The sequence below is a fragment of the Heteronotia binoei genome, chromosome 21, assembly GCF_032191835.1.
Source record: "Heteronotia binoei isolate CCM8104 ecotype False Entrance Well chromosome 21, APGP_CSIRO_Hbin_v1, whole genome shotgun sequence".
NCBI classification, from domain to species: Eukaryota; Metazoa; Chordata; class Lepidosauria; order Squamata; family Gekkonidae; genus Heteronotia; species Heteronotia binoei.
The window spans coordinates 88,623,293-88,648,538 of record NC_083243.1 but is presented as its reverse complement, the minus strand read 5'-3'; the positions used below and the strand labels follow the sequence as shown (position 1 = coordinate 88,648,538).

General features: G+C 44.4%; 1 protein-coding gene across 1 annotated transcript in view; it reads left to right on the top strand.

The window, feature by feature from the left end:
• GALNT16 (polypeptide N-acetylgalactosaminyltransferase 16) overlaps positions 1–25,246 on the top strand; it is a 357,202-nt gene that overhangs the window by 205,915 nt on the left and 126,041 nt on the right. The window contains exon 2 of the mRNA XM_060262949.1: positions 4,040–4,215. Coding sequence (XP_060118932.1) covers positions 4,040–4,215 — 176 coding nt within the window. The remainder of the gene's footprint in view (positions 1–4,039; positions 4,216–25,246) is intronic.

Here is a 25,246-nt window from a genome sequence, read left to right as displayed (position 1 = left end):
TAGGGATACATGCCAAAAGGAGCACATTGCTGGTAGTACTGCTGATAAATGGCAATAATGGCAACAGGGCTTCACATGGCAGGTTTCTCCACAGTTTCCCTGCTCCAGGCTCCAGGCAATCTCTAAAGCCTTTCCTTACAGAGATACATTTCCCCTTTTATCTCAACAACAAAAACACTAGAGATGTACTTTTTAAAAAATAATATGAAATCTGGAAATTCAGAGAACATGATACACATATTGTTATGACATAATGATTTTCAATTGCTGATTTTTAAAAAACAATATAAAATAGCTCTCCAGTGGTGGTGGGGTGAGAAAAATGGCTGCTGTGGTGCCAGGGAATATGGCTGCTATGTGGATGGGACTGGAAAAATCTGAACTTTCCCATAGGCTTCCCAACCCTCCCGCCCTGGCGGGGGACCCCAGGATTTCCACCCTCTTCCCCCACTCCCCAAAAAAACAGAAGCGGGGGGAGGGGGGAAACAGCGCCGGGGAGCATGGCGAGCCGCCCGATCCCTGAATTATTAGGAAGGGAATTGAAAACAAATCAGCCAGTATCATAATGCCCCTGTATAAATCGATGGTGCGGTCTCATTTGGAGTACTGTGTGCAGTTCTGGTCGCCGCACCTCAAAAAGGATATTATAGCATTGGAGAAAGTCCAGAGAAGGGCAACAAGAATGATTAAAGGGCTGGAGCACTTTCCCTATGAAGAAAGGTTGAAACGCTTGGGACTCTTTAGCTTGGAGAGGCGTCGACTGCGGGGTGACATGATAGAGGTTTACAAGATAACGCATGGAATGGAGAAAGTAGAGAAAGAAGTACTTTTCTCCCTTTCTCACAATACAAGAACTTGCGGGCATTCGATGAAATTGCTGAGCAGACAGGTTAAAACGGATAAAAGAAAGTACTTCTTCACCCAAAGGGTGATTAACATGTGGAATTCACTGCCACAGGAGGTGGTGGCGGCCACAAGTATAGCCACCTTCAAGAAGGGTTTAGATAAAAATATGGAGCACAGGTCCATCAGTGGCTATTAGCCACAGTGTATGTGTGTGTATAAAATTTTTTGCCACTGTGTGACACAGAGTGTTGGACTTGATGGGCCGTTGGCCTGATCCAACATGGCTTCTCTTATGTTCTTATGCCCTAAATGCAGTGGTGTACCAAAGACAGGTACAGTCTGCCCCAGGCACATCTTGAGGAAGGCCTTTGAAGGGGGTCTTTGAAGCCAGGGTCATGCTGCATCTAGACAAATATTTTTCCTTTGATTTTTAATATTCAGTTCTGGCTGCAGCCACTAAGGGGCACAGGGAAATCTGAGAATAGCAAAAAGCACTCTAGGACCAGCTATACTTCCTTTTCGCCAAGACTGAAGCAAGCTTGCTTTACAGATCAAACTAGCATGCTTAAACGTGAAACTCATTTGTTATGTGGACTGAATCTGACATAAATGAAACTTTGCCAGGCTGGGCCATGTGTGTCATAAAATGTGATGCCAGGTAGCAGAGATATAAACTTTATAAAGCACACAGACAAACACAATTGAAGATTAAGAAAAAAACTTTAAATAAAACATGCTTTAAACATTAGCACTCTGTCTTAAAGGTGCTTTTCTTTGTATCTTTCCTGTGCAATCCAGGAATCTGGGCAAAGGAAACTCTGCCTCTTTCCTTCCTTCCCCAAGGGACCAGGAGGGGGAGGAACCTCAGCCAATAGAAGAGAGAAAAGCTTGGCTCAGTAGCTCTGCTGTGTGATCGAGAGAGTCTGACAAAGAAAGCTATCCCTCCCCCCTCCTCTCCAAGGAGGAGCCTCAGCCAATGAAAAAAATAGAGGCTTTGCTTTGTAGCTCCTGTGCAATTGAGCAAGCCTGGCAAAGCAAGCTGTGATGCAGAAGGAAAGCAAGAAAGATAGATGGAAGCAGATGACAGCCAGTTGCTTGGGGGCCTGATAGTAGTCCTTCAGGGGCATGATTCAGCCCCTGGGCTGCATGTCTGACACCCCTGATCTAGCTTTTCTCTCTTTCTTTCCTTGCACCCAGCTCACCAGATCTTGGAAAGCAGTAATAAGGGTGTTGCAGCAAGATAAAAACAACTTTTCTCTCTCTTAATTTCTCTCCCTCTTTTCCACTCATTTCTCATTCATTTCTGTCTCCACGTAATTTTTCCATATCTCCCCCCTCCCTTAATTTTTTTGTCTTAAAACCTTCTCATCCCTATCCTGCTTGGAGATAGAATGTATTTAAGAGTAGTATAGTAGTAAACCTTTGTTAATATTATAAACAGAAGGCACTGGGTTTGCTGGGCACTGTACATTGCAGTAGTTATGCTGGGCTTCCAAACTCCCCTCCAGACTACCTGGACTGTGACTCTGTGCTAGGAACTCCGTACATTGCACTTGTTAATCTAGGCTTGCAAAAATGCATCCCCTTTCAGTTTCTACTGCAGAGATTCTCTGGTTTGACTAGTCCTTTGGAAACAATGGAGGATTGGGCCATCATGGGGTCTTTTGGGGTAGTGTGCTTTTAGTATCTAGTCTGGTTAACCTTGCAATCACTATTTTGTGATGCTTTGGCTAGTGAGTCCACTTGTGTGGAGGGCAGAATATAAATTTAAGAATAAGTAAATAAATAAATAGTTTTAGTAAAAGGTAGTACAAAGGCAAACTCTTAGCTCTCAAAAATGCCTTGTAGATGTTTGAGATGATCAAATCTTGGGCTTCAAAATGGAGTACAGAAACCCTATCAAGTGTCTGCTCAGAACACAAGTGATGTGATGGGTTTTTTGGGTTTTTTGCCATCAAATCACAGCAGACTTATGGTGACCTTACAGGGTTTTCAAGGAAAGAATTGTTTGGAGGTGTTTTGCCATTGCCTGCCTCCACATCAGCCCTGTTTAATTTATGAGACCTGATGAGATCAGGCTATCCTGGGCTATTCAGGTCAGGGCTAGGCTGAGAGTACTGTGACTGACCCAAGGTTCCCAGCAAGCTTCCATGACAGGAGTGGGGCTTTAAACCTGGATTTCCCAGATCCTAGTCTGACACTTTTACCACTACACCACACTAGCTCTTGTGATGGAATACCATGTTGGAACTTGATTTTTTTTAATTTACTTGCAGTGGCATGATCATATATACAAAGTTAAATAAAATAAAATTTTCACTGTCTGCATTTCTGCCTTTGAAACAAAATTTGGGTCCAGTGGGAACCCAACTTTGTTCTGCTGCTTCAGTCCAACATGGTTATCCATCTGAATCTATTTTCTGGGCATTGTTGTTATTTGTTTTATTTCATTTTGTCGTATAGAGGAGAGGCCCTAACCTGGATAGCCCCAACCTAGCCTAATCTTGTTAGATTTCAGAAGTTAAGCAGGGCTGATGGAGGTGGGCAATGGCAAACCACCTCTGAACTTCTCTTTCCTTGAAAATCTTATGGGGTCACTATAAGTCAGCTGTGACTTGATACTAAAAAAAGAAAAAAAGAAGAGGGAATGTTAAAAAATTATCTTCCTTGGGCACCAAATAGGCTAGGTACAACACTGCCTAAATGCTTGCTTATTACATTCCCTAAATCAAAGGTGTGTGAAACCTTTAAAAAATCCATTTGCCTCCAGAAGCCTAAGAGCCCATATGAAGGGGATACATATTAAGGATACATATTTGGAATAAGCCCCACTTAAATCAGTGAAACATACCTGTGTCTACATGTTTAGCACCTGATTCTAGCCGGTCACTGGAATACAGTAAGAAATTGTCCCTTTTTTAAATGGTAAGAACAAGATTATAGACTTCTTATAATCACTGGGCTGTAAATATGTTTCTCCAGGCATTATCCTCTTTCAATAAATAGAGTCAGCATGGTGGACTGTGGTTCAGAGTGTGGACTCCGATCTGGAGAACTGGGTTTGATTCCACACTCCTCCACGTAAAGCCAGCAACTCCTACTCCTTGCAGTCATCATTTTATCATAGTGGCTGTTCTGTGGAAAGTGGTTACATCTGCGGTCCCCATAGGACTGACTTTTGTCTTTCTTTCAGGTATCTAGGCCACCACAAGCAGAAAAAAATGGCCTGCGGGGCTTTGATGAGAAGGCCTATGTATCATCCAAGCTGCTGAAGGCTGGAGAAGACCCTTACCGGCAGCATGCATTCAACCAGTTGGAAAGTGACAAACTGAGCAGTGACCGGCCCATTCGAGACACCAGGCATTACAGGTATCATGTCATACCCCAGCATCTGCAAGAATTGTTTTGTGTTGGGAGTCAGGGCTTTTTTTTTCTCAAGAGAAAAATGAAGGAGAAATGCATGGGTGCCCCTGAGTTTAGGTAATTCATGAGCAGTTAGAGAGCAAGTCTGGGCCAATTGCAGCAGGAGGGACCAATCTATAAAGTGTCCATGGCCTTAGCTAGAAGCCTGGCAGAAGAGCTCCGTCTTACAGGCCCTGAGGAACTGTAGTAGGTCCCACAGGGCCCTGATCTTTATGAGGAACTCATTCTAACAGTTGGGACCAGGGCCAAAAAAGCCCTGGCCCTCGTGGAGGCCAAACAGACCAGTATTTCAGGAAACGAGAGAAGAGAGGACCCTCAAGCTACTGGGAGTGTGCAGGAGATCCAGGAACACACACAGCTGGTGCAGCAGGATGACATATTTAAAGGGCAAAATATATCCTGAGGCCTCTGCCTCACTTGGCATCCATTTTGGGTCCACTTTGGCCCAAGCAGTGCCCCGCACTCAAGGGAATGGGGTGATATATGTAGGGGTATTTCTGGCTTTTTAACTTATAAACTGCTCCTAAGCAGGAGGAGAGGTCTGACTGCTAACAAACTAGCTCCTTTGTCCCTGTCTCTTTCTCCTAATTGAAACATTTCCAGTGCCATTAAATAACAATCTTTTGTTTCTACCTGATTTCCACTTTTGTTGTCTTGTGGATAAGTCATGACATCTCAGATATCACTTGCAGGAACATCTTTTGTGTACTACATGCAGCTATTCAGTAAACACACATGCTTTTCTTCAGCTCACAGCCTTTCTAAGACCCTTTCCACAAGATTATTTTTTAACCCAACAAATATGTAATTATTGTTATGCATTTGTACATACATCTTGTCTCAAATCTCTTCTTCTGTTGTGGGAATGTGCATTTTGTCCAGGTTAGGATGTGCTGTATTTTGTAATTGAGGAATATTCTTTTCTTTTTTTTAAATCTTGCTAGTGTATCCATGGCTACTGTGACTGTCATATGGCAGTCCTGTAAATAGATTCACGAAAGCTTACAAAATTTATTAGCCTGCTGTGATATATACTTGAATTTCAAAACTACTTCTTAAAAGAATCTAACCTAAAATTTTGTAAAACACAAGTTAAAACCTTCCTCAGTTCTAGTAATATAACATTATTTTTAAGGGGGGTATTTTGGAGTTTGTACATTTTTTATTTTGGTAAAACTTCAAAGGAATAAACAGGAACATGGAAGAACTGTCACAGTTGCATTTCATTACTTGTTCCTCATTCACAGATTCTAGTTGACAAAAAAAAGGAATTAATTTTGCCTAAATTGGCATCTGTTTGCTACAGAACTCTTCTGAACCATGCAGGTGAGTGTCAGAGGGATTTTTTTTCTTCCTGCCTTAACTTTAACATGAGGCAGGGATTGCTGACACTGAAGGCAGAACTTGTTTAAACTACCAAGCTTAGCCCATAATCATGTGAAGTAATAGATGGATCTTCTTCGTGGTCTCTGTGCAGTCACACACATGGGTCTTGCCGCAGGCAACGGATCCATACCTCGGAGCTCCAATAGCTCGCCTATAGCGCTTTTTGGCGCGCTTTCCTCCCGCCCTGGGGAGCAGGCAGCGACTGCGCATGCCTGGAGCGGGGGGGAAAGCGGCCATTCCACTCAGTTTCTTCCCTACCGCCGCCCGGACAACACCTTCCTCGCTGCGTTCCTCCTTAGCTCGTCCTTCTCTTCTTCTTCTCGTTGGTATCGTATTCCTCTTCTTTCTTCATTATTCTTCCTATTTTTTCGTCCCCGTCTCTGCGCTTCCTTTCCCCCTCTTTTCTTTCCCTCCCTCCCTTCCCCTGTCTGGAGCGTATGGAAGGGAAAGTTACCTTCAAAAAGTGCAGGCGCTGTGGGGCCAAAATCCCCACCTCTGACGGCCACAGCTACTGCTTATTTTGCTTTGGGGAAGCTCATCGAGTGGACTCCTGCCCTCAGTGTGCTAACTTCGGCAAGCAAGCCCGTAAGAACCGTGCAGCAAGGCTTCAGAGCTTCCTGCTTGAACAGTCCCTGAGGGCTATGCCCACGTCGGACTCGCCGCCTCCCCCACAACGAGCGGGAGATTCGGCTTCTTCGGACGCGCTTCTCTCTCAAAAACAGAAGCATAAGTCCGGAAAGAAACTCTCTAAGCACGCCGATACCGGCCACAAGGCTTCGAAAAAATCGTGTCATTCCGAATCCACGGATTTGGCGCCCAAGAAATCTTGTCATTCCAAATCGGCTGATTCGGCTTCGAGAAGATCCCACGAGTCCCATTCGGCTCCCAAGAAACCTCGAACACCGACCTCGGCTTCGGCGATAATGGATCCCATCTCCACGCCCTCGGCCCAGCTCACACTTCCACCGGAACTGTCAACGCCGTCCGATGTCATCACCGACATGCCGCAGTTAACGCCCCATTCATCCACGGCGGTGGAAGTGATACCGATCCAATCCTGTTCGCCCTCGGTGCATAGCGGGGTTCCTTCTGAGTTTCTGGAGCCCGACCCGTCTGCTGACCCGACTCAAGCATACCTCAGACCATCTCTTCGGCCCGGGTCCTTCCGAGATATCGGGGTTTCTCCCCTGTATAAGGATTCAGCAACCCAGGCTTCCACGCACCGAGCCCGCTCTCATTCGCCTGCCCAAGTTGCCGCTCATCGAATTCGTTCCCGGTCGCCGACTTTTCAAATCCGCTCCCGATCTCCACGTAGGCGTCGCGATTCTGGTTCTTCCACCTACTATGAACACCAGGACTACTATGCCCGTGGACGGTACGACTATTCTTCTTACTCACGGTCTCCTTCACCTCGACGCCGGCCTTACCACCACCCCTCTCGCTCTCCTTCTGTAGAGGAAACGCGTCACTCCCAATACCGGGATTCAGCCCCATCTTTGGGCCGTGAGGTACTTACACCTCGAATCCGATATGTGGACTCTCCTCGACCCCGCGGACACGATCGACCTCGAGATTATCCTCGAACCCGTGACCACGATCGAATTCGAGAACCCGAATATTCTCTTCGTGATTCTTCTCGATCCCGTGACTACCATCGAATTTGAGAGCCCGACTACCTCCCTCCTCTACTCACGGAGCCGATCCGAATCCGAGATAATCATCGTCATCAGGACATCTCTAAGCCGCGCACTGCCTCCGCCACGGTTTCGGTCGCTCCGCCGGTCATTGATCCCACGGACCACCGGGCTCAGATCACCAAGCCCCAGACTGGCGCTTCGGACCCGGCCCCATCACCGCATCCTCCTTCAGGAGAGGACTTCCACTCCGAAGGCGAATCATCAGCATCGTCAGACTCAGATGACCATCCTGACTCTGTAGTCTCCGACTCGACGCCACAGCCCCGCCTCTCTCCATCAGACGCGTCCAAGGCCTATTTACATCTGATCACCACCATGGCCGAGACTTTAAAAATTACTCTTCCGTCGGATTCACCTAAGGTGTCCGACATTGTGCATGATTTGGTCCAAGCGGACTTCCCACCGGGGTCACTACTACCCATGCTACCAGTGCATTTCGAGGGCCTCCGCGAGGCTTGGGATAAGCCTGCGTCAGTCCCTCCCACCTCTAAGCGCTTTGAATCTCTCTATAGAGTCCATGCGCCCGATGCTAAATTTCTGGCTTCCCATCCGGCACCAAATTCTATCATTGTGCACTCAGCCACTAAAGCCAAGCCCTCCAGACATCCGACACCACCAGACCGAGAGGGCAGAAAGCTAGACACTCTGGCTAGAAAAATATTCAACCTAGCCTCTACAAATTCTAAATTGAACAACTACCTAGCCTACTTCTCAGCCTACATTTTCAACTTGGCTAACCAATTTACGCCCCTCATTCCTTCCCTCCCTGAGACTTCTCAGAGAACGGCTTCTAATTTAGTATCTGAACTTTCTAGAGTGTTGAAACAACAGATTAACTCCATACGCCACGCTGTTTCCTGTTCATCTAGGGTCTTTGCTTCGTCTGTTGCCCTGCGCCGCCACGCTTGGCTTAGGTCCACTAACTTGCAACCGGACATTAAACAAAAAATTGAAGACCTCCCTTTTGATGGTCTTGGCCTCTTCCATGCTTCCACGGATGAAGTGCTCACCTCCGTCAATGACGGCCGTAAGCGTGCTAAACGTTTGGGGGTCTCCCAACCTTTCTCCCAATAATTCAGTCGTGCAAAACCCTGGAGGCCATCGTTCCAGAAACGCCAACGGTCACCCAAGAGGAATGACTTCTGGAAAAGGAAGAGCGTGCAGCAAAAGCCTCAGTTCCAACAAAGGCCTCGGTCACAACAGACCAAGAAGACCTCTCTCCCCCCCAAGCAGTCTCTTTGACTCTCTCCAAACCCCACCTGCTTACCACACACGTCTCTCTCCATTCCTTCCGACCTGGAACTCGATCACAACCGATTCCTGGGTGCTAACCATCGTGCGTCTAGGCTACGCAATCGAGTTCATTTCTCCACCTCACCACCACTATTTTACAGCTACCCCTCCTTCTTCACTCCTCCATCAAGAAATTCTGGACTTGCTCCAGAAAAATGCCATAGAACCTGTTCCTCCTCAACATCGAGGGACGGGCTTCTACTCCAGATATTTCCTAGTCCCCAAGAGGGATGGAGGCAAGCGTCCTATCCTAGATCTTTGGAAGCTGAACAAACACATCGAATACAGGAAATTCAGAATGATCTCCCTGCAGTCCATCCTACCTCTCATCCCAAAGAATTCCTGGATGGCTTCCCTAGATCTTCAGGACGCTTACTTCCATGTGTCAATCTGACCTCAGCATCGGAAGTATCTTCGCTTCGCCATGGGCCAGGATCACTTCCAATATATATCCCTACCATTCGGCCTATCGACCGCACCCAGGGTCTTCACCAAGTGCATGGCAGTGGTGGCAGCTGCCCTTCGCATCAGGAACATCCCTGTCTTTCCTTATATCGACGACTGGCTCCTCATAGCACCAACTCAGCACCAACTGCAGACGAATCTCCATACAGCTCTTCTCCTCCTCAATTCTCTGGGCCTCCGTGTGAATTCCACCAAATCACACCTCACACCGACCCAGGACCTCAAATTCATAGGAGCACGTCTATGCACCTCCCTCCATCGCGCCTTCCTCCCGGAAGACAGGGCTTTGACAATCATCGCCCTCGCCAAATCTGTTCAGCAGGAGCCTCGGCAGTCGGCCTTCACCATCCAACGTCTTTTGGGCCTAATGGCTGCCACTACATCTGTCCTTTACTTCGCCAGGCTACGGATGAGACAACTACAACTCTGGTTTGTATGGGCCTACCATCCACACGTGCAACCGCAGAGCACTTTACTCACTGTTCCACAGAGAGCACTTCTTTCTCTCACCTGGTGGACTTCACCCAACAACCTCCTTGCAGGCATGCCGTTTCTACCGACTCCTCCGATGGCTATTGTGACAACAGACGCCTCCAAGTGGGGATGGGGAGCCCACTTAGAGGACAAGACTGTCAGAGGGCTTTGGAATCCCTCAGAGGGCCATGCACATAAACTGCTTAGAACTGATTGCTGTCCACAGAGCCCTCCAGTCCTTTCTCCCACTGATCAGGGGTCGGCACGTTCAGATCTCCACAGACAATATGGCAACAGTCTACTACATAAACAAACAGGGAGGCACCAGATCCCTCCGACTGTGTCGTATAGCCATACTGCTCTGGGAATGGTGTGTCAAGCACAACATCTATATGACTGCCATGCACCTTCCAGGGGTGGAGAATGTTCTGGCCGACTCTCTCAGCAGAGTTCGCATAGACGACCACGAGTGGTCCATCAATCTGATCTACCTTCGTCGCATCTTTTGGTGCTTCGGGACACCCAAAGTGGACGTCTTTGCTTCCAGGGACAATGCGAAATGTCCCCGATTCTACACCAGGAGAGGCAACGATGCCTTCCTGCAGGTTTGGAAGGGTCCTCTTCACTACCTTTTCCCTCCAACCCCCCTGCTGACACGAGTACTGATGAAAATCACACGAGACGGCACGGACTGTATTCTCATTGCTCCATGGTGGCCACGGCAACCGTGGTTCACGAAGCTCCTGCAAATGTCCCATCACACTTATCGCCGCCTTCCTTTTGCGGGCGATCTTCTATCTCAAGCCAACGGCCAGATACTGCATCACAACCCTCAGGTTCTGGCCCTGACAGCCTGGAGAATACGCCCTCCTGCCTCTCTACAGAAGTAGCCAACATCATCCTCAACGCGAGAAAGCCTTCCACCAGACTTTCGTACCAACGTAAATGGAAGCGCTTCTGTTCATTCGCAACATCTAATCACCTACGAGCAGAATCAGCACCTCTGAATTTGATTCTTGATTATCTACTGTCCTTACAGAGATCAGGACTCTGTTATTCCTCCTTAAAGGTCCATCTCTCTGCCATTTCTGCTTTCCATGACCCCGTTGATGGCAAGACGGTGTTCTCTCATACCTTGTCCAAGTCTTTCCTCAAGGGCATGTTGCACCTTCACCTACCTGTTAAACCCTTCGTTCCGACTTGGAGTTTATCCCTAGTTCTTTCCTGCTTAATGAAAGCTCCCTTTGAACCCATGGCTACCATAGATCTCAACTTGCTATCTTGGAAAACAGCACTGTTAGTTGCCCTTACCTCTGTGAAACGCGCAAGTGACTTATGCGCCTTCCGCCATGATTCCCCATACACCATTTTCCACAAGGACAAGGTTGTTCTGCGTCCAGACCCTGCATTCCTTCCTAAAGTTGTCTCCCAGTTCCACTTATCAACCTCGACTTCTTTGCCAACGTTTTTCTCCAACCCAACCGACCCAGGTCAAAGAGCCCTACATTCCCTGGATGTCAGAAGGGCCTTATCTTTCTACCTTGCTCGTACACAACCTTTCCGTAAGGACCCTAATCTGTTTGTGGCCTATGGTAAGCCTCACAGAGGACACAAAATTTCTACCCAGAGACTATCTAAATGGGTAGTGAGTGCCATTAGGTTGTGCTACGAACTGGCTAAGCAGCCTCTACCCGAAGGCCTTAAGGCGCACTCGACCAGAGCGGTCTCCACGTCTTCGGCTTTCCTACAGGGCGTCTCCTTAGAGGACATATGTGCTGCTGCATCGTGGTCCTCACCATCCACGTTCGTCTCCCATTATGCCTTGGACGTTCGTGCGAGACGAGACGCCTCCTTCGGCCAAGCGGTCCTCAGATCCATCTTCCATTGAAGCCATGGGTGAGTGCATCCACTTCCATCTATAACCTGTATGGTATCATAACCTATATGCTGTGATGTCATTTGACTGTGTGACTAACTCTTTTCTCTCACCAGCACCCTCCTCCAGGACATTCAGCTGGCTAGTCACCCATGTGTGGGACTGCACAGAGACCACGAAGAAGATAAACAGGTTGCTTACCTGTAACTGATGATCTTCGAGTGGTCATCTGTGCAGTCACACACGCCCATCCAGCCTTCCCCGCTGCTGGCCTCTTGTGATTGTTGCTTAACCTTGCATATTGTCAGTGCCACTGGCGGCTGGAAGAAACTGAGTGGAATGGCCGCTTTCCCCCCGCTCCAGGCATGCGCAGTCGCTGCCTGCTCCCCAGGGCAGGAGGAAAGCGCGCCAAAAAGCGCTATAGGCGAGCTATTGGAGCTCCGAGGTATGGATCCGTTGCCTGCGGCAAGACCCATGTGTGTGATTGCACAGATGACCACTCGAAGATCATCAGTTACAGGTAAGCAACCTGTTTTTTCTGAGCATTAGTAAAGTTCATATGCCTCAAGCAACTATAAGCTCTCAAAATAATAAATGGTAAATAAAAGCTGTTCCCATGGTGTTTTTTAAAAAAGGCTACTGTACCTTCTTTAGTCAAAGCTGACCACCGTTAGAGTTCATTTCACACCTTTGTGTATAATAGCTTCTGGGCAAGAAAAAGATAGATAGGAAGAAGTCCTTCAAAGACAAGTTTTAAAGCTGCCCCTTCTTGGTCCTGCTGATACAGCAGCTTGCTTCCCTGCCCCTGTCTCCACAGTGGCCATTTCTCCTTCCAGCCACTTGGTTTTTTGTTGTTTTTGTTCTAAATCAGTAATTGAATATTGTTATAAAATGGTAATTACATGTTCTCTGAAATTCCAGTTTTCATTGTTGCAAAGGTATAATGGGAAAGATGTTTCTCTGCAATGAAAGTCTGGAGACTTACTTTTAAAAAAAAATGAATTCAGAGATTACTGTACTGTTATAATGATATTCATGTGCTTTTTTTAAAAAAACAAAAAACTGGAAGTGTGTGTGTGTCGGAGGATGGCTGCTGCAGCGGGGCTGGGGCCCAGAAACTACAGGGAAACCTGCTATTTGGAAGCTTGTTGCTGCTGATGGAAAACATCCCTCTCTAGCTGCTGAATTAACATCAGTAGGGAACAGGAGTATCCCTGTCCCCACTGGTAAGCTGGTCTAAAGACTATAATAAACTACTACTGTCCCCACACACACACATACTTTTTTCAATTTGGGAATGCTTCCGGAGTACTGGAATCTTTGCCTTACTTACCATAATCTTAGCAAATTGTCTGCTTGGTTTGTTCAGCAACATTATCTGGGGCTGGATTCAGACGACCAATTTGAGCCGACATAGGCACTTTACCCAGGCGGATCAAAAAGTCAAGGTCGGACATGCACAGCTGCCACCCATTCTTTTTTTTCTTTTTCTTTTTATTTCTGTGAATTTATATTCCGCCCTTTCCCATAATGAGCTCAGGGCGTTTTCCAACGTGTCAAACAATTAAAACCAACAATTACACTACAGCAATCAATAAATAAACAGTAAAACAATCGAACAATTAGGACATATTAAGAAGTTAAAACAGTTAAACAGGTAGCTCAGATTTAACTTAAGGCAGCATGGATAGTGTGGGCACTTAAATTCACAGCTTGGTGTCCAAAAGATGTCAACTATATCGGCCCAGTTTTCCTCCAGTCCAGATGGTAGTCAGTGTAGCAAGATAAGCACGCCCGCCCGCCTCAGCCAAAGGCCTCGCGGGACAGCTCCATCTTACAGGCCCTCCAGAATGGCAACAAGTCCTAGAGGGCCTGAACCTCTATAGGGAGCTGATTCCACCAGGTCAGGGCCAGGGCCGAAAAAGCCCTGGCCCTGGTCAAGGCAAGCTGAACGTCCCTTGGGCCAGGGATGGTCAGAAGATGTTGAATGGCTGATTGTAATGGCCTCTGGGGCTCATATGGGAAGAGACGGTCCCTCAGGTATGCCAGTCCCAGGCCGCACAAGGCTTTAAATGTCAGGACTAATACCTTGAAGCGGATCCAGTACTCGATTGGTAGCCAGTGCAGACTGTTCAGCATTGGCCGACTGCTCACCCTTACAGGCGAGTCAGTCAGCAATAGTGCCATAGTCTGCACCAGCTGCCACATTCTGCCCTCACACTCATCCCTTCTCTGATGTCTTTGAGACACATCAAATAGCTACCAGTTGAGAAGTGGTAGCAAAGTCTTCTGCTGCATTCCTCCTGCATTTCCTGGCTTCTGATCGCAGGAGCATGCAAGCAAGATAGATTAGCATTGTGAATCTGCCAATTCGCTCTAGGTGCCCATGGCTATTCTTTTTTAAAATCACTGCCACAGAGCACATGAACATGGCCACTAAAAATGTAAGGTGAAAAAACCCAAAAGGGAATGGCATGCACCAACCATGTAAATGTGCCCCCCGCATGATATATGGGTGGCTTGTGTGGGAGTGTCTGATCAGAATTTGTCCACTCCATTTTGGGGCAACACAGTTTGCGACACCTCCTGTGTGCATGGAACTGCCCATCCAGCCTACATATTGTTGCAACGTCAGACAATTTCTAGTTTAGTGCTCCATTTTTGGAGCACTTAATGTCTTCTTTACCCATTCCATGCTGAGTTTCCTACCAGTTATTTAAAATACGCAAAGAAAGCTATCAAAGGGTTAAACTACAAATCTGAAATTACAGTCATTACAGATTTCCAGTAAGCAGAGTGGCCTTTTTACATGGCCACCTATGACAATAAGTCTGTTCTTGATATTTCACATTTTCAGCCATGATTACTTAAATCAGGACACCGTTTCTTTAGAGTTAATGTCAACTACTATCTATAAATAATATTGTAACAACTCTCTTGTAGATCAGACTAGCGCAAGACCACTGGTTCATTTTATAAAAAACAGGTTCCTTCCATAATTTTTTTTCTGATTTCACCTGTTTCCTCTCATTTTGGCAAATTTTCTTTACAATTCCTTGATTTTCTGTAGCATCTTCTAAGGGGTGGTTTAAATTGGAACTGTGATGCTGTGTATTCTTTGTGCTTGGGGGGGGGGCAAAGTGGAAGGGCTTCTAGCCCCACTTTTGAACCTCCTTTTTTATTTTTTTTGGCCACTGTGTGACACAGAGTGTTGGACTGGATGGGCCATTGGTCTGATCCAACATGGCTTCTCTTATGTTCTTAAATATTACAGCCCACATATATGGAGTTTGCCACACACAAAAAGTAGCACTCATGCTGCAGGTATAATGTTTTGAGCTTCTTATAATATGTGTCAATCCCATTGTGTTCGCATTGGCCTAACCAGATAGTGCCTCCACACCCAAAGGAGTACTTTCGAGGGGATATAGAATGCTGTCAAAGTGCTGCTTTTGGTGTGATGGCACTATTTGATTAGGCCAACACACTGGATGATGCATGCCACATGGAGTATGTTACAGGGAACCACATTTCAGAGTTTTCGTATACTCCTGTATGGTATATGATATTTAAGTCTGCCAAAACCTCAGAGGGTTGGTTTTTTTTTTTCATTTATACCAAGCGTACCCAACCTTTTTGAGCTTGAGGGCACATTTAGAATTCTGACATGGCTTGGTGGGCATAGCAACAAATTGACTGCTACGAAATAGCTGCCATAGGAGGTGGAACCAGTCACAAAATGATCATCACAGTTTAACTTTAATAAGAGTGTAGATCCTTGTGCTGTGGTGGCAACTATTGCCAAAGCAACGTTTTAAAAAATCTGCACAGCCAAACAGATCTTCAGTAGTCCATAAGAACATAAGAGAAGCCATGTTGGATCAGGCCAATGGCTCATTCAGTCCAACATTCTGTGTCACACAGTGGCCAAAAAACCCAAGTGCCATCAAGAGGTCCACCAGTGGGCTAGAAGCCCTTCCACTGTGCCGGCCCCCTAGCACAAGAATACAGAGCATCACTGCTCCAGACAGAGAGTTCAAACAATACGCTGCGGCTAATAGCCACTGATAGACCTCTGTTCCATATGCTTATCCATTCCCCTCTTGAAGCTGTCTATGCTTGTAGCTGCCACCATTTCCTGTGGCAGTGAATTCCACATGTTAATCATCCTTTGGGTGAAGTACTTCCTTTTATCAGTTCTAACCCAACTGCTCAGCAATTTCATTGAATGCCCACAAGTTCTTATATAGTGAGTACTTCTTTCTCTGCCTTCTCTATCCCATGCATAATCTTGTAAACCTCTCATGTCACCCCGCAGTCGACATTTCTCCAAGCTAAAGAGCCCAAGCGTTTTAACCTTTCTTCATAGGGAACGTGTTCCAACCCTTCAATCATTCTAATTGCCCTTTTCTGCACTTCTTCCAATGCTATATCTTTTTTGAGGTGTGGTTGTAGCAGCAACCTTAGCTGCTGGTGGTCAGGCAGAAACAAGGTCACATGGAGAAATCAGGAAGAAACAGCAGTTTATTTAACGTGTACACAGACCCCAGACCAGACTCATGTCTAAACGAATGTGGGAGCCCCGATTTCAGGAAGGTCTACAGTTTTATAGTCACAGACAATCATTTCCAGTAAATAATTGCACAATTACAGGAAAGGACCACCCCATATCCCATACATTATTACAAGCATCATATTACTAAAGGAACGAGGAGACAGGGAGGGTCATTCCATACATGGCATTGATGTTGCTAACACTCTTGCAGCAATATTCTTCATCAAAAACACATTTGCACCTTTGACCTGCTCCCGAGACATTTCCCAAGGTATATTTACTCAATACTTATCCCAGTGCTTATTCCAGTCAGTTTCTAGTTCCTCTTTTAGGCAGCTGCGGCAGAGCCAATGGGTGAAGGATTAACTTCCTCTTTTGCTGCCTTATGCTTCTACAAGCCAAGCACACTGCTAACTTCCCTTTCCTTACTTTCACAATCTAGGAGGATTATTTCACTAGCGTCTAGCAAGCACTTTTAAAATCTCTTTGACCTTTTGTTTTCTTGCCCTTGTGCCTAATTGAAGGCTTTCGGTTTACCTTATTTAATATCTTTTTATTTCAGCCCTGCTTCATGGTGACTAGAATTGTACATAGTACTCCAGATGAGGCCACACCATCGATTTATACAGGGGCATTATGATACTGGCTGATTTGTTTTCAATTCCCTTCCTAATAATTCCCAGCATGGCGTTGGCCTTTTTTTATTGCAGTCGGACACTGTTTTGACATTTTCATTGAGTTATCTACCACAACCCCAAAATCTCTCTCTTGGTCAGTCTCTGCCAGTTCACACCCCATCAACTTGTATTTATAGTTAGGATTTTTGGCCCCAATGTGCATTACTTTGCACTTGGTCACACTGAACCTCATCTGCCACATTGACGTCCACTCACCCATCCTCTTTGGAGTGACCCACAATCCTTTCTTTTTCACCACCCTGAACAATTTAGTGTCATCTGCAAACTTAGTCAGTTCACTGCTTACTCCCAACTCCAAATCATTAATGAACAAGTCAAAAAGCATGGGACCCAGTACTGAGCCCTGCCGCACCCCACTGCTTACCATCTTCCACTGCGAAAATTGCCCATTTATACTCACTCTCTGCTTCCTATTAATTAGCCAGTTTTTGATTCACAAGTGGACTTGTCCTTTTACTTCATGAATCTGGAGGTTACTAAGGAGCCTTTGATGAGGAACTTTATAAAAGCTTTCTGGAAGTCAAGATAAACAATAGCTATTGAGTCCCCTTTGTCCATGTTTGTTCACCCCCCCCCCCCCAAGAACTCTAACAGGTTACAGCCATCAGAAGCCTTGCTGGGCAAAAGCCCTACTTGTTCCCACCCACTTCCTAAAATACTTGGTGGACACCAGAAAGGTGTTAGTGAATGCAATGGTGCCCATGGACACCATGTTGGGGGCTCCTGATTTATATGCTGTTATTTTATTTATTTTTATTTATTTTATTGGATTTACATCCCGCCCTCCCCGCCGAAGCAACAAAATGCCAAATATATATTGATAAAATGGTGGGTTTTTGTTCATTCACAAGTTTTGCTTTATGGAGAAAATAATTCCTGAACTACTTCCCCCACCCACCTGAAAGGATAGCAGCTGGGGTTGGAAAGAAGAGAATCAAGCACATTCCCAATATACTGCTGTTTTAAGTGTTTCTTATACTTCTCCTTTAATATGTAGACTTTTGTTTCTTAGAAACCTACTGCTTGTCTTCTTTCCTCCATTGTGTTCTGTTTATATGTTTCCATTTTGCCATTGTATCTTACAGTAATTTTCCACATTTCCACTGCATGATACATTCGCAAACAGAAATAAACAAATTTGCAAGCCTTGGGAATTTAAATACTGCTTTAGTGCATTTCTCTAAAATTCCTTGCAAGTTGATGGAAAAAACCGCAGGTGTTAAAGAAATGATATAGATAAATTTCTCCCCTCCCCTCCATCCCCAGATCATTCAAGGCACTGCTATCTCCACTGAATTGCAAGCTGTTGCAGTGATGTTAGTGGAAAGCATCTCAGCATTTACCAGTCCACACTTATTTAAGTGCATCAAGAGATAAGGCTATAGGAAATAGATGAGGTGGTAGATAAGATTCAAAGGCTTTGTGCTGTAGCTTAGCTTTATTATCTCTAGGCTTCTGTTCAAAGCAACTGAGTTGGCAGGTCTGTCTAAATAAGCCAAGACCAACGCATGAAGTTTTTGACAACGCAGGTATGGCAGAAGGGTATTTGGAAACCATACATTAGACATTTACTATCTTTGAAGTTGTTTCTGTCCCTTCAAATTTATGCAGGCCCTCAACTGATTTCAAAATTAAAGGTTGCAAGGGTAGCAACAGTCTTTCCGTCCTATAGTTGGGCTTTGAAATGTCTACGCTAAGATGTGTTTGAGGTTTGGAAATTCAACTATTATTCCAGTTAACAAAAACAGAATATATTTTAATACTTGCATAGAGAAATCAGTTTTATTATAATTGTTGTGAGTTATTCACATGTCATCACATGCTTGTAAAACATGGCTGGTTTTCCAGACTGGATTCAGGTCAAGACAGACTGACAAACAGAGGTTTTCAGGCATTGAGCTGTGCTTGCACTCTCCTCTTGCTTTTTCCACCTTCTTCCTCTTCTTGTGTGCAAACTGAAGCTTGGTTGGCTGAGAATTTTTTAATCAAGCTCAACATGCGTAGAAGAGGGGAGGACAGAGTAAAGTGTGTGAGTACATAGCCTATAAACTTTTGTTGAGTTACAGTTTATGACTGAATATAGCCAAACATATGACAACCTACAGAGCAGTAGCTAAGCAATAATAAAATATTAGAACACCACCTATTGGTTGGAGGTACAATGCATGTAACTGTTACAGAAGAATTTGTTTCCTCATGAGGGCTCTGCTATTAAGTATGCACATTTAAAACTGGTTCCAATGCAACCCTTAACATAACCCTTAACCTCTTAGGGTCACGGGCCTTTGTCCCGTGGTGGGCAGTGAAATGGCATGGCATGGCACGGCACATAAATGAGTCAAAGCAGCCTGCTGGTTCCTTCCAGACAAGTGAGAAGCTTGATTTACCTGAAGATCAGTAAGAGAAGAAATTGGAAACATCTGAGCCAGCTGAATAAGACCTGAGTTGTGCCTGCAGGTTAACTCACACCTGGTCTTGGCCAGAAGCATATGCTGATGATAGGCAAGATCCAGAAGGCTGTGACTCGTAGCATCTGGCCCTTGGTGAGCCATGCCAGAGAAAACAGCACCTGCTCAGGAGTTTCTTGGGGTGCTTGGCTGTTTTAAGTTTGTACTGGGGTCCTGTTTGGGTGTAGCTTTTCTTTAAAATTGTGTTATTTATATGTATTTTACTTTGTAAGCTGCTTTGAATTCCCATTTTATGAGAAAAGTGGGATCAAATATTTAAATCAATAAATAGCTATCCTGGGGAAGTAGGAGCCTTCCAGGTAGACAGATTTATCTACCTGTGTGCTTATCCAGATAGTAGTGGTCAGGACTTCAGAGTGCCATTGTTCTGGGTATTATTTGAAGTAGCCAAAGACCAGGGAATGCCTCTTCGTAAGGGAACATCTTATATAAATTTCTCCATGGTATTAATGGCATTTTAAAAAGAAAAGGGGAAGGAGAAAGAAAATGTGAGTTAGTGCAATAATATATGTAATAGGCCTTGTGTCTGATCCTAGTTCTTCCACTTACTCTTCATCAAGACTTCTTTATATGCTCAAAAATCGCAGTATTAGGTCTCCATCACAGTAATAAAATGCTGTGTGAAAAAAATAGTTGTCACTTAGAGCCATCGTAAAACAACAGTAATGAACATTGGGATTTTTAAAAATAGCAGCCATTTAGTAATAGCCATAAAACAATTGTAATAAATGTAGTAAATATATAGTGCAAATAAGTCATGGGTAAAATGGTTGGTTATCTTTCCTAGGGAAAGAAGCCTTGACCAGCCAAATATACTGCCTCTTTACACCCTGTTGCCCTCTTGCAGTGGCGTCCCATATCTTTATTTGGTCATGCTTTGTTGTGAGAATGCTAGGCCCCTCAGAATTCAGGATGACACTGTAACCACTGACCATGCTGGCTTTCTGTTAATACGGAACAGAAAGTGCAAGGCACCCTCTTTCGATAACATTCTAGTCCAGGGGTGGCCAACGGTAGCTCTCCAGATGTTTTTTGCCTACAACTCCCATAAGCCTCAGCCATTGGCCATGTTGGAATGCCAGGAGAAAGGAAGGGTGTTCCACAGCCTTCCACAGAGAAGGTCTTGCTACACAAGGAGCCCAATCGGGCATCTCTGAGAGCAAGACTGTACAGCAGGGACTCTAATGAATATTAAATCATGTGGAGGTTGCTATGGTACTAGAGGCTCCCTTAGAGAGAGGTGTTATCCAGGCGCACTGCCTACACCTTGGGAAGCACCCACTAAGAGATGGGGTCTCCCAGTCTTTCTCTTTGAACCATGGTTCATTGTAAAAAGCAGGCCAAGAGAGAGAAGCCATGCTGGAATGGAAATACAGCATGTAGATGGTGTTTATGGTTCAGTAGAATAGCAGCAACCCCAGGCTAAGTTTCTTTTCCCTCCTCTGCAATGGAATATGAAGAACAAAAGAGTTCTCAGTAAAGTATTGCACATGTCTTAATCTCCGGCTAGCAACTAATGGCTGATCTTTCTTACCTTCCTGCTACAACTCAGCATCTTTTGTTTACCTCCATGCTAATGAAGACCCTGTTGCCCAAATCTTTTGTTTTCATTCCTGATTCCTTTTCAGAGTATCGAAACCAAATTGATATCAGACATTAAGCCCATCCTGGCAAACATTAAGGGTCATTCTCATCCTTTTGTCTTAAACTGGGAATGTATTCATCTCACCCTGGAAAGCCCATCTCCTGAATCCATTCTCTGAGCAAACAGAACATTATACTTTTTGTCTAACACCTGGGAGAACTTAGACCTTGCTTTTGTCAAGATCTCCAAAAACCATCCAGTTATCGTTTAAACCACTTTATACACCCAGCCATACCTCCAGGTTATGTTTTTGCCTATTTAAGGAGATACTCTGGGCATGCTGAGTGTGTCTTGTCCTGCCAGAAACTTGCACCCCCAAACACTGCTTGGGTCACTTTCATATTCACCTCCTCTGCTTCATGGATCCTTGGACCACACCTAGAAAGGTAAATATTACCTCTGCAATAATTCCTAAAAATCTGTATTCCTCACCCCTGATTTCCTAGCCTATTGATTGTCTGTATTTTGATTGCTTATGCATGATTTTATTTTTACATATTTTTCTATGTAAATATTAAAAATTATCTTAACTCTGGAGTCTTCCTTCTGATACTGGACCTTCGTATTATTGGTAAAAGACCCCTGCTGCCAAAAATAGCTCTACCTAGGTCTACCTCTTGCTATTTCTCCCATCAAAAAGAGGAGACTCCAGCAATTTTGCTAACAGAGGACCTAGACAGTTTCGTGTTATATAGGCTAATGCCAGCACCTTGAACTTAGTCCAGAAACACACAGAACACCTGTGCAGTTGCTGTCATACTTGTGTATTATAATCTTGCCTACTAACTCCAGACAAAAGTTTGACTGCACCATTTAGCATTCACTGATGCATCCAAGTTATATTCACATGAGTTAACAACCAATGTTAGCAGCCACTGCTTTCCCTCCCCTTCTGCAAGATTTAAAGGACCCTCCAGCTGATCAGCTGGCTACATTCTCCCAAAGCATGTGGCCTGCTGATTAGCTGGTGGGCCCTTTAAATTTTGCAGGAGGGAGTGGGGCAGCCACTAGTTGCATGCCTGAACTCCAAGTGCTTGGAGTTCAGGTGTGCCCCCTCTGCTTCTTGCAAAAAGCATTTAAAGTGTCCCTCCAAGTGGCAAATCAATGGGATATAATGTCATATAATTCACCTTCCAAAGCAGCTATTTTCTCCTGGTAAATAGATCTCTGTTGCCTGGAGATTATTTTTAATCCCAGGAGATCTTCAGCCATTACCTGGAGATTGGCAACCATTTGTTGTGCTCATTCAAATTTCAGTAATCTCAATCCTAGCACACTGCTTGTTCAATTTCCCCTCCTATTAATTTATCAATCTATACTGTGTTTATTAAATATCTCTTTGTATAGACTGTTACAGATTTATACTATGCAATCCACTTTTGAGTCTTAACAAGAAAGATGGACTATAAATACAGTAAATAAGAAATAAACTTAAAAGGAGCTATCATTTATTCAAGGAAGGTGTCCTTTATAAGTAGATAGACACTTCTGAATAATAACTGTTCTGATGCTATTGGTTCTTAGGTACTAAAATTTACATAGATCTAGGTGTGCAACTGTGTCAGTCTGAAGCAGTAGAACAAAGTTTGAATCCAGTGGTACCTTTAAGACCAGCAAAGTTTTATTCAAGGTATGAGTTTAAATAAAGTACATTAGCATCTAACATGGTGATGTTTTAAGATATGCAAAGACAAAACAGGATGAGTAAACTAAGTTTATACAGTATACTTCATTTGTCTTCTCTCAAGCATGGAGGTAACTAACAGCATTTTGTTCTTTGGAATGGGGTGCAGCGGTACGTCAGAGAAATATATTCCAATTTTCATTGCATTACATTACAATTACTATACCATTTTACTGTTTTAAAGAAGAAAAATGCTAAAATATAGCCCTTCTTGGTGAGAATACATATGTAAGGACTGAATGAGTTTAGCATATGTAGTGAGGTAAGAAACCAATATCCTTGTTACATCTAGGGGGGCATTGTTCCTAGTGTCATAATAACTTGTAATTCAGCAATTTCCAGTCTGTTTCTGAAGTTCCTTTGCAATAAAACAGCTACTTTGAGGTCCCCCATTGAATGTACTGGAAGGTTGAAATCTTCTCCTACAGGTTTCTCAGTCTTGTGATTCCTGATTTGTGTCCTTTTATCTTTTGACATAGGGTTTGTTTGCCCTGTGTAGAGAACCCAAGGGCATTGTTGGCATTTAATGGCATATACAATGTGAGAAGACTTTGGAAGATGAGCATGTGAATAAGTCTGAGATGGTGTATTAGGTGTAATTAGATCCAGTGATTGTGTTGTCTGGATGTATGTGGCAGCAAAATGTATATAGAACCTTGAACTTGGCAGCAGGATTATATAAGTTTCTGTTGGATATTTGAAGTAGATTTTTTATTTATTCCATTGAAGCTCCACCCAGAAGGTGACCTCCACCTAGCAAGAAAGGCTGGCTGTGGGCCCAGATGTCAGGGTTATATTGGTAAAAAATGGCCTTGGTTTCTTTTGCATAGAGTCACAGCAGAAAGAGAAACTTCATTCATCTCTCCAGCAAATTGCTTCTGTACTTTAGTCAGCTAGTTAAATGAATGATGAAATTGGGAAGTTCACAGCCTGCCCTCAGAATATCTTTAGTGAGAAGTGGTATTTAGAAGCAGTGTGGAAAGTCACCCATGAGCATTTTTAAAATGGTGTGTTCTTCACTGTTTGTGCCCACTGAGGCTTGCACTCTGACCTTTGTGTCCCTCCTTTGGGGTAGCTCTTCTCCTTTGCTTTACTGCCTTGTGAGAAGTTGAGGTATGTATGAACCATGACTTTTCCCTTTCCTTTCTGATATGGCGGTGTGCTGTATAGTATGATAATTCCTTTTCAATCAATATATCCTTTTGTTTGCTGGAGAGAGAGAGCAACTTTCCTCCCCTAAGAGCTTCCATTGAGTGACAAATTGGATGGCAAATTTCTTCTGAGAAGTCCCAGAACAGTGAAAAGCTATAAGTTAAAGGTTGTTTTTCAAGAGGTGTATTTCCAATGCAGGAACCAAGCAGCTTGAGCGTCCCTAGTGACTGACTCAGAACAATGTAAAACTGGATGGATGGGCCCAGCTGTAAACAATGGGATATGAATGAGCAAGGGGAAAGTCCTGGAGGTTGCTAGGAACCTCCATGAAGTGAAAGATTGTCTTTACAGCACTATCAAAGCAAGTGACAATTAGAATTACCAGATATCCTTTTAGGGAACACTGTGGACTGCTGGATCAAAGAAGAAATATTCTGAGTCTGTGGTGTCTTTTGCTGTGCCAAAAAATATAGTTCATGCAACACTTTATTGATTATGCTGATATCCTAATGCTTCCATGCACCCACCCAAAGATTTGACTTGGCCAGAGACAGAAGAGCTACAGCAGTTAGTTAATGATTCCATTGGGAGAAGGAGCTGGTTGGTCTGTGGAGCTCCTGCCCTGTGGCTTGATTGACAAGCCAAGGGTTGGGGAAGCAGGAGGAGGCAAGAGCTGAGTCCTGCTTGCCTTGAGTTCTTAAACCGAGCAACAGATGTAGGAGGCAGTTAAACCAAGCAGCTCTTACTTTACTCACATAGGATGAAAATATAGTGATATTATTTCAGGTTCTTGTTAGAACTTTTACATTCTTAACATTTTTTTATCTTAAATGACTAATAAGAACATTCCATTTCTTCATAAGAACATTGCATTTGGATTCTGGTAAGAATGTGGTCAAGTGTAAAGTTTGCCCATAAAATTCACAGGGTCAGCAAAAGAAATATTTGCAAAGTTATGCAAATGAATACCCCTCCAGCTTCACAATATCTTAATTTGAAAGGGAGAAAATGTAAAAACCACTCTAGGCAAAACATTAGCACAGCCCTTAAACAGAGTGGCTAGGCATGTGTGCATTTCAAAGTAGTCTTTCTTTCACTTTAAGGCAACTAAATGTTGCCATCCTCTTGACTCTGCTCTGAACCATCAGTGATGGTTTTCACTTCAGTGATCTGTATGACATCATCATCTTACTTCCCCTATAAAGAGCTTTCCTGTGTTTCCTTTCTGAGAGATTTATAGCAAGACTGTAACTTCTGATTTATCTCCTGCTGAAGATAGTGTTTGAAATTAACTATTTTCCTCCACTACAGGGTGAATTTCAATGGTTAAGAGTGCAAAAACATACAATAGCATAACTGACATCTGCTCAGCAAGTTAACTCTGTGGATGGGGCAGAGGTTGCTCACTGTGGAAAGCAACTATAACTTGTGTGGCCTTCCCAAGTACCCCCTTCTCAGAAGGCAGTGTTAGCTTAGCCACTGCATGCCTCTGATGCCATTGTGGGACTCCTGCCAGTAATGATAAGTGCCTCCATTGCCTTTTGGTTGCTGCTGAGCCATATATTACCATCCACCCCTTCCCTG